This window comes from Acipenser ruthenus, chromosome 9, assembly GCF_902713425.1.
Source record: "Acipenser ruthenus chromosome 9, fAciRut3.2 maternal haplotype, whole genome shotgun sequence".
Taxonomy (NCBI): domain Eukaryota; kingdom Metazoa; phylum Chordata; class Actinopteri; order Acipenseriformes; family Acipenseridae; genus Acipenser; species Acipenser ruthenus.
The window spans coordinates 49,314,030-49,323,963 of NC_081197.1; the positions used below are offsets into that span (position 1 = coordinate 49,314,030).

The 9,934-nt window shown below is 37.8% G+C and overlaps 1 protein-coding gene across 2 annotated transcripts; it reads left to right on the top strand.

The window, feature by feature from the left end:
* Positions 1 to 2,217: 2,217 nt before the first annotated feature.
* Positions 2,218 to 8,880, top strand: serpine3 (serpin peptidase inhibitor, clade E (nexin, plasminogen activator inhibitor type 1), member 3). 2 transcript variants are annotated; one of them, XM_059030163.1, is made up of 9 exons: positions 2,218 to 2,668; positions 3,807 to 4,105; positions 4,640 to 4,873; positions 5,352 to 5,549; positions 6,005 to 6,203; positions 6,638 to 6,738; positions 6,839 to 6,925; positions 8,120 to 8,203; positions 8,617 to 8,880. In XM_059030163.1, the coding sequence occupies exons 2-9, from the start codon at positions 3,847 to 3,849 to the stop codon at positions 8,658 to 8,660; spliced, it is 1,206 nt and encodes a 401-aa protein (XP_058886146.1). In that variant the 5' UTR covers positions 2,218 to 2,668; positions 3,807 to 3,846; the 3' UTR covers positions 8,661 to 8,880. The 2 variants fall into 2 exon arrangements, with proteins under 2 accessions (XP_058886146.1, XP_033866027.3); XM_034010136.3 differs by lacking the exon at positions 2,218 to 2,668 and having other exon boundaries at positions 2,693 to 4,105.
* The last annotated feature ends 1,054 nt before the right edge of the window (positions 8,881 to 9,934 follow it).

Below are 9,934 nucleotides of genomic sequence, written 5' to 3' on the forward strand. Positions count from 1 at the left end.
AATCTATTTTAGCTTGGTAAATGTTGAGGCCCAATGAGTTTGTAATACAAGTGACACCTGTCTCCAACTTTGCCCTGTATTTGGACCAACAGCCACCTACCTGTAAATTACCTCTGTATGTAATAAGGAGAATCAGTTCTGATGTCTGGAATATAGTAAGTCACACATGGGAGCAGGTGATGCTGTCATTGTTCTGGCAGACCTTATCAGGGTACAGGGCCTATGGAATTTCTTCATGTTCCCAGTAGGTGTGATGGAGTTGTTACAGCCGTGTGGGAACCAGACTAAATGAAAGGGGCAGAGCTATAGGGAAGGTAAATCCCTATGGGGACCACAGCTCATTTTCACAGAGCCAGTGGGAAGAGACAGGCACCACCAGCAGTATAAGACCATTGAAACGCAGAGCAGACATCTGCTGAGCCTCCATGGTACCAGGAGGAATGGGCTAATACAATTAAAGTGTGTGTGTGTTTTGTTAAGCATATGGAAAACTACAAATCAGTATGTAATTCAATATGCAAATTATTATTCAGTAGGTTTCATTCGAGTTTATGAAGCAAAATTAATTAATTATATAGGGAGTGCAAAACTTTTGGCCATAGCTGTGTGTATATATAGGAGAATGTGTGGTCCAGTGGTTAAAGAAAATGGCTTGTAACCAGGAGGTCCCCAGTTCAAATCCTGCCTCACTCATTGTGTGACCCTGAGCAAGTCACTTAACCTCAGTGTGCTCTGTCTTTTGGGTGAGACGTTGTTCTAAGTGACTCTGCAGCTGATGCATAATTCGCATACCCTAGTCTCTGCATATTATATATACTGTATATATAATACTGGCCCATTCCTATGGGTTGATTTTCCTTGATAATGTCCCATTTAATCGACTGATTCTAATCAGATTGGGTGAATTTGTATACAGGCTGAGATCACAGTAATGTTACGAAGAAATGGCAAATAAAAAAATAAGAATATAAAAACATGTTGATTATGTGACTCTTAAAAATAAAAGTGGGCACATTATTAAAAGCAAATCTTTATATTTTTTTCCAAAAATGTACCTAGTCGTTTATTACGGAGGCGCCAGCTACACCCCTTCAGTTTTTTTCTGAAATGTATTTAGCACATCCCCTACAGTTTAATTTTCTGTCAGATTCATTCAGTCGTTCATAATAACTTCAAACTGAGAATTATACCTGTTGTAAGGGTGGAGGGCTAGTTATAAAGGCTATAATGTATATAGAGGTGTGTGTGTGGCTGTTTGTTCAGGGGTAGGGGGCCCGCAAGTGTATGCTTGTCTAGGGCCCAGTGATGGGTTAATCCAGCTTTGGATGGGGGCACGTAAATTATTTAAACAAAAGCACCCAATAAGTTATAGTCTAAAGCCAATATGTAACTGTATGATAAGGAACATAAGAACATACGACCATTTACAAACGAGAGGCCATTTGGCCCATCTAAGCTCTCCCGGTTCCTAGTAGCTGATTGATTTCAAAACGTTGTCAAGTTGGGTCTTAAAGGATCCAAGGGATTCTGCGTAAACAGCATGACTAGATAAAGGTTGTACACACAGCTCTGCAATGTAAGGCAAAACGAACTGGGATCACAATAAATATTCCCTTTTGTGAATTCAAGGCAGTGTCAGTGGTGCTTTCCACTTCTTAGCATGTGGATGTACAGCTAATGAGGATCAAGAACCTTTAAGAGCTCAATTGTTCAAAATAGAACCTTATTAAGAGACATGTATTTTTCCCAGGCTGTACTTTGCAGCAATGCGATTGGTTGGAATCAGGTATTCGGTTCCATTGTTTTTGTACAGGTTTCTTTTCCGTCCCCTGGTGTGTTAATTGGAAACACATAGCAGCGCTGAATAGAGATGTCACATACTTTAATGTCAGTATTGCACCGAGAATTTCCGAATCCAGAGACGCGACTACAAGTAATTGTCGGGTAAGTGAACAAGGATAATAGTTTAAATTGATGTCTGGGACAAACGATGGCATTCTTGTTAAGCGCCCCTTTTTCTAATGAAATGAAGTGATTGGAAGTATTAAAATATTTCCCTGACCGGAATATAATTTTAATTTGCACACTGCAGTTAAATGCGGATGTTTTCTATTGAAGGAGCAAAACTATTCATGTTATGAATTGATGCAGTTAATTTTAAAAAACAGTTTGGTTGCATTTTGATTAAAGCAAGCAGCCGCAATTTACAACTGTAATTTGTAGTAGATTATGTATTTATTATTTATTATTATCTTAATCTAAAACAAATAAGATACGAGATACATTTAGATATTTTTGCACCAGTACAGGCTACTGAACCGAAAGTCAAGTCTCCTACTCACTGCAGAGCAAGTACATGTGTCTGTGTTTTGTTCCTAGCATGGGTTTGGATTTGCTGGTCAGTGACATGCCTTTCCGCCTGGCTCTATATAGCCCCCGCTTGCAGGAATTTGGACAGAGTGGTACAGACATCGCCGATAGAGACTGCAAACACTGACCATCCCCTTTAAACACAGTCTTATGACTTACAGACCTCAATCAGCAGCACATCAAAGAGTAGGGCAGGCTTACATACTGTAGCGATCGGAACAAACGGGGACAGACGCGCAGTCAGGACTGAGACCAGGAGCTGGGAGCAGCACTTTGACTGCTAGACCAATCACTAACTGTAAGTACTGCACTTATTTGTTGTGTAATTCCCGGAGTCGACTCTCACTGGAATATTAACTCTCTCTGGTTTGTGCTACCAAGGGCTAGAATACCAAGCCATCACGAATAGTCTGTATAACTGCGCAAATGACGATAATAAGTACAAAAAATGTATTATGGAGCAAGGGGCTTCATACATACATACATACATACATATGCTGTCAAAAATGAATTTGTTAATTTGTATCTGCCTGTTTACTTTAGCTCTGGAATTCAGGTGTTTCAGCAAAAATGAATTGTTCATTTTGATATTGGGTTAAGGTGTTTACTACATTTTATTGTATTTATCTCAGATTGGAATGCTTGATAAACAATACATCAATTAGACAAATGAGCAACCATCAATTAACCTGATTATTGACAATTATTGCAGATATTTCCAGAATAGTCCCATTAGACTGCCTGCAGTGCTTTCCTGCAAATGTGGATTTATTTTGGACAAGTAACTGTGAAGTTTGTTCAGTCACAGTGTCGATACAGCAACAACATTAATTAATGTTTTTTTTTCTTCTTTTTTTAAATACAGTATGCAGTGCTATTATCGAGGACTTGGTAATGCTTAGTATCTGCAGACATTGATTTTACATGTTAACATATATGCATGTTCTTCTTACATTACTGACAAGCATTACTGATGACTGAGCACAGGGGATGCCTTTCAGAGCATTTCATTCCAAGTCATTTGCTCCCAAAGCCCCCTTCTGGAGGGAATGGGAGATGCAGGCTGTCCAGGAATTCAAGCTCAGTGCCAGAGAGCTCGTGCCACAGTGTGGAACAATTACAGCAGCAGTGGAACATATAAAGTATCATCGCAATGCTTATGTTATGTTTAATATATAACAGTATGTCATCACCAATCCCTGGCCCATAGGGATGCCTTAAGCTTCAAGATGTGATGACTGAAACAGAAAACAAGAAGACAAATACATTAGTTAAGATAACTGGTATTTTTAATATGTGACTAAAAGTTACAATTACCAGTGAGGTCAATCTGCTCAAATGATTCACTATGAACGCTGTGTCACTGCAGTGACCACTGGCTTGCCTGTTGTCACGATGAACATAGTTGTATTGCATTCTACTGCCTTCTTTTCCAGAGACACCATTCCTTTGAATTATTTAGCTTCCACTGACGTCATGTGGCGGCTAGCTCTGACCAAACTGTTTCTGTGCCTGTGGGTCGTCAAGAAGGGAAGCAGCCATCTTCAGGACGCGCTCAAGGAACTTAACACGGAATTTGCTGTCAGCTTCTACCAGAAATTAGCAAAAACTGAAAACAACTCCAACTTGATAGTGTCCCCGGCAAGTGTTTCTGTGACACTGGGGTTACTGCAGTTTGGAGCCAAAGGAAACACATTCTCCCAGTTAGAAAGTGCTCTGGGATATAATGTTAATGGTAAGACTGGCTGGGGGACTTTCCTAAAGTAATGATTGTTTTCTTTAAGATATGTACAATTATAAAGCAATGGCCTACCATATTGGCTAAAACAAAATCTGTGGTAAACGCATATGCACTGAACAATATAATTACAAAGTACACAGACAGCGTCCTCAGTATTTTTATTAGCTTCTAATCACAACGATGCCCCTGCAGGTCCTTAACTGTGCGAGTATCATTGCTTGAGTGTCTTGTTATGAACGGTGCTTAGTGCTGTATAATGCAGTATTTTAAAAATGTTTTGAATGCATTTGGCCAGTATTGTACTACAGTGGAATATCATGTACTTTAACAAACCTTTGTTTCCATAGAAACGGCAATAATAAGAGGCTCTTCCATTACTTTAAAATCCAATTGCAACTAAAGAACAGCAAAGATTGCCGCATTTATACAGTTAATAAAACAGAAATTCCAAAGCTATTATTTAGTGAGAACCATTCAAACGGTAATTTTTCAAACCTGTTGCCGTTATCCTTATTATTTCCCTTCCAGATCACAGAGTACAAGACTTCCTCCACAGAATGTATGAGGATCTGACAAACTCGAGTCAGAGCACTGTGCTCCGGCTGGCCTGTGCCCTCTTTGTGCAGAACGGAACCAAGCTCTCGTCTGCCTTTGCTCAGTACGTCTCATCCTGGGTGAACAGCAGCCTGCAACAGGCCAACTTCAGCGAGCCCAACCGGACACGCACACAAATAAGCCAGTGGGTCCACAGTCAGAGCGGAGGTAAGCATGTGCTGGGAATTCAGTGCAAATACTGCAGAGCCCTTGATGGCTTCAACAGGCAACAGAAATCCTCTCAAGAGAAAGCATAGAGGTCTGTTCAGTTGATCGAAATGTCAGCAAGCTGAATACTATCGTCCATAACACTGTAGGGGGTTCCCTTGTGTGGTTTCACAATAAAGTTCAACAATTCTGTAATGTGTTTGGGCTTTTCATTTGTATTATTTTAATTTACCTATTGGGGCCAAATACCTTCATCAGTTCATTTGATACTAAATGTCTTCAATGTTGGACATCTCTGAATCAAGTTCATCCAATTAAGAGATATCTGGGATGTGATTGGACTCTTTCTACCAATATGGGCTTCCGATTACTGGCCCGATGAAAAAAGCTTTACTTCCAAAAGACACAAAAATGTGTCAAATAGCGTTACAAAACTGCCTCACTGGCTTAACTCGATGTCTCTTGTTTCCTTCCTCAGGTGAAATCACTGACATCATGTCTTGTGACTTGATAGGCTCAACCCTGACTCAGATTGCCATGGTTAACATTGTGTTCTTCAAGAGCACTTGGCAGAAGGAGTTCTTAATCACAGAGACTCAGAACCTGCCCTTCACCATCGCAGACGGATCCACCTTAAAAGTGCCCATGATGTACCAGGCTGCTGAAGTCAACTTCGGTAAACTACTTAGAGCTCAACAGCACCCTCTATTGACAGATCTCTCACATGCAGCATACTCTAGCTTGTTATGCTTGTTTAATTGTTTTATTTACACTTCTCTAAACAAATAATAGCTGTCCAACCGTTTTAGCTAAAATAGACATCCTGATTACCAGGGAGTTTTTATAGAGCCGTACAAAAAACACAAAAACTAAAAAAAAAAAACGAACAAAATGGTATCAACTACACAGACATCCCATTTCTCTGTACATATAAAACGCCCAGTAAAACATCAATGTGCTGCATTTTGACTACTTGCTTCTACCTAAGACTAAAGATTGTCCTTCCTGTCTTTTCAAACCCATTCAAAACAAATTGAATATTTCAAAAGAGCCATATTGAGGCTCGAGATCTGTCCATTGGACAGCCTTGGGTTAGTGATACTTCTGAGGTGCTTGTTTTTTGACCCGCAGGTCAGTTTAAGACTCCAGCAGAGCAGAGCTTCACCGTGGTGGAGCTGTCATACCTCGAGAATGCAGTCAGCATGTTGGTAGTCCTGCCCAGTGAGAGGAAGACCTCCCTCTCCCTTATAGAGCCGTACATCACTGCACGAGGGATTGCACTGTGGGTGAGCAGTCTGAGGAAGATCAAAATGGATGTTTTCCTACCAAGGTCAGAGAATGTTTGATAGAGAATGAAACAAATACCAGCACATACAGTATTTTTTTCTTTTTTTTTTACTCTGGTGAAAAAGAGCATTAATACAAACTTTTCCAAAATGTAGTATGAACTTATTCTTTATTTCAAAATGTATTTCAAAATGTTTTTATTTCCTTTAAGTGGACAATGTGATCATTTTGGTTTCCATGAATTACATGCAAACTGTACTGAGAACTGAAATGCTTTGAAATGTTATATTTATGTCTTTAATGTCATATGATTTTTTTAATGTCATTTTTATTGTGCTATTGATTATTTTCTGTTGCTAGGATAAGCTTAAATATATACAGAAATATACACAAAGTACCAATAAAGTAGGAATGAGGTAGACATACATCCCATGTAAAATTATACCATTTTAAATACAGTATTCCTTTTCATCATAGATTTAAAATTAAAAATAAATTCAATTTGAAGACAGTCTTACATACACTTGGAATCATTGATCTATTTGATCCTGACAAGGCAGACTTCAGGGGAATTTCAGGTAAAGAGACCTGCTGGATTTCTTTAACATCATTTTAATAAAAAATAAAGTAATTTACAACATCAGCATTTGACATGTGTTCACGAATGATCTCTTTCAGAACAAGATAGACTTTATGTTTCAGAAGCCATACATGAAGCAAAAATTGAAGTAACCGAAGAAGGAACCAAAGCTTCAGCAGTTACAGGTAGTGCAACACTTGCTGGTTTGTGCTGAGGAAATATCAGACTCAATGTTAGAGCAATATCGATGTGTGCTTGCTTTGTGAAAAAAGGAAGTGACATACTTAATAGAATGTTGGCTACTTCCTGGTCCCTGTACCCCCCCCCCCCCCTCCCCACCCCATAACACAAAACTAATTAAATAGAAAAAGAAAACAAAAGGAGACATTTGTAAGAATAAAGTGCATATCCGAATGAAAGTAACAAAGTTGTATAACTAATAAATCCTTTATCACATGTGCCAGCTATGTTTAAAAATAAATAAATAAATAAATAAATAAATAAATAATCCATAACTTAAAAGGCTCAATCACAAGCAACTAAGTCAAGTAGACAAATGTTTCTCTACCTGACAAAGTAAAAGAGAATGGTTTATTGGCCTGGACAGGTACCATAGCTTGTAACTTTCTTATCAATATAGATTATTTAAACGATTATGAGCTTGGAGAAAAAATGAAGGAACATCATTTAGGGATGCGTTATAGTTATTTCAAATTAGTTATGCAATTTATAAGAGTTATAAATTATGATTAAAAGATAATAACCCTGAATGACAATACATGTTATAAGAATTAAATCAAATATTTACCTAATTCATATATAAATAACCACTTATAATACCATGATATTGATTTGATACAGCCATCTGAAATGTCTTTGTATTAGACATAAAACCAGCTTTACTGTTTCATTATATTTTTTTAACTGCAGTGAAACCTCGCTTCAAGACCACCTTGGTAAAAAGGCCCCCATGCTAAGGCCATTATTTTTCCCTTCCCCATTCCACCGACTTCAGTGTTAATAGACCTTAAATATTAAGGCAACCCTACCGTAGAAACCACATTGTGTTAGTCCTTTGACTGGCCTTAATGCAGGGGTTTCACTGTATATATCATAAAAGATATAGTATAGCGTGCTGTTTAATCCAAGCTGATTTTCACCCCCCCACAGGGTCAGGGTCAGGAAGTCCACACGCGGGTAGCCACCCTGACCACTTGTAGAGTGGATATCAGCTTGTATCGTACAGCACCCTACACTACATTATATATACAGTATAACAGCTCTCTAAATTAAACTGTTACCATGTTTTGTAGTCATGGAAGACCTGGTTTATAACAGTCACAGTGATTAATAATATCTCTTGTTGATGTTGGTTGCAGCCATGGTGCTACTCAAAAGATCCAGGGCCCCAGTTTTTAAAGCTGACAGGCCATTCTTCTTTCTGCTGCGGCAGGCCAATACAGGTAAGCCGCATTTCATTTCTGTTTATCATGAAGTAATACAGGATCTAAAAGAAGAATTGCATCCTATGTACATTAAACCATGACAGGATAAATCTACAGCATACAGTATATTGTACAATGGGTATATTGTCATGATTTGGATCTGTTTGCAGTGCATGTTAAAGGTGAAAATCATATATGGTTTCACAGTAAGTATTGATTCTTTTGATTTGTTTTACATACTATATGTTGCATTATAAGCTCTTGCTGAAAATATCAGATATACTGTTGTTTAATGTAAAACTGGATCAGTATAACAACTATATCATATTGTATACCATTTCCAATTTTAATAATTTCCATATTTGGTGTACAACCGGTTTTTATTTCCATTTCATATATTTGATTTGTAACGTATAGTTTTCTATTGACAGGTTCTATTCTCTTTGTTGGAAGGGTTCAAAACCCACTGGCATAGATATGGTCTGAACCCTGCTTTCACATACACAATGCAGACCAAGGAGCGTAGCGAATTCCTGTTTATTTTGGATCTACTGGAATTTAGGGACCATGTTTTGTAAATAATTGTAAATAAAATATGAATACATCTTTTGCATTTATGGTGTTCAGGGTTTTCCTTCAGCTTTTAATTTATTAAAGCCTATTTCCAGTAGAGGTTTGGCCAAAACTCCTGTTCCTACAGGTTCAGGAAACCAATTCTGTTCTTCTGACCCAATAAATAAGCCATTGAAAACAAAATAATTAGATCAGTTTTTCAAAACAGCATTTTTGTTTTTTATTTTAATGCTGAAAGTAAGTTAGTTCTAAATAAATCTACTGATGTTGCTACCACAGATACAACAAAGTAATGAATGTTCCATCCCAATAAAATGTAGTTGCCATGCACATGGATCCCTCCCTGCCAGCAGCCAAACATGTATAAATTACTGGATGTTTTATATGTACAGAGAAATTGGTTTTTTTTTACATGCTGCAGCATTATTAAGTCATGTAAGGAAAAATGGAATAATAGTAATAAAATCAACACAAGTCCTGTTCATCAATTGACCCCTCTTGCTGAAAACATTGCCGAGCAGTTTATTCCATTCAGGAAAGTTAGGATTAATTGTAGTATTTTAAGCAAATGACTTAATTTGTGTTCAGCAGGAAAAAAGTTCACATTTGCTGGTTATGTTCCAGACTCAAGCTGCATGTCTGTTTAAAAATCGACTTAACAAAATAAACATATTTCCAATACAAGACATTGAAAAAGACACAGTTTATGAAGCATCTACTACTAGACTATCAAGTTGTTTTTTGGTTATACCAAGAATGTAAGATTGGGAGTTTGCAATGCTTCATGGCATTGGACAACTTCAGACCTTAAACCTAAATCAAACTGCATTTGAAAAACCATTGGGGCACCCACAGCATCATGCATCTTTAGGGGTTTACAGTATTCAGGAGGAAGAGGAAGAGGATGAGATTTGCAATTCAGGACCTCAGCGATGGTGCCAAATTCAAGAGAAGCACAGTATTGGGTCCAACTCACGCAATGAAGAGTAAAACCAACACCGATTAGGGTTTGTGTGGAATTCATTGTTATTCTGGGCACCAGAACAAGCTACAAGATGTTTATAGTTTTCAAATAAATTGAGTTTGTATAGATTTCAATACAGCATGGCATTTGAAACCACAATAAGCAGTGTTCTCTTATACTGTCTTCATAGAAGTTTGGGGGAATAAAACTTA

Bases quoted from the DNA above. Each gene is read 5' to 3' on its own strand.
- serpine3 (XM_034010136.3), top strand. From the start codon at position 3,709: ATGATTCACTATGAACGCTGTGTCACTGCAGTGACCACTGGCTTGCCT. The intron at 6,739-6,838 runs GTAAAGAGACCT...GATCTCTTTCAG, and splicing joins AGACTTCAGGGGAATTTCAG to AACAAGATAGACTTTATGTT. The intron at 8,204-8,616 runs GTAAGCCGCATT...TTCTATTGACAG, and splicing joins GCTGCGGCAGGCCAATACAG to GTTCTATTCTCTTTGTTGGA.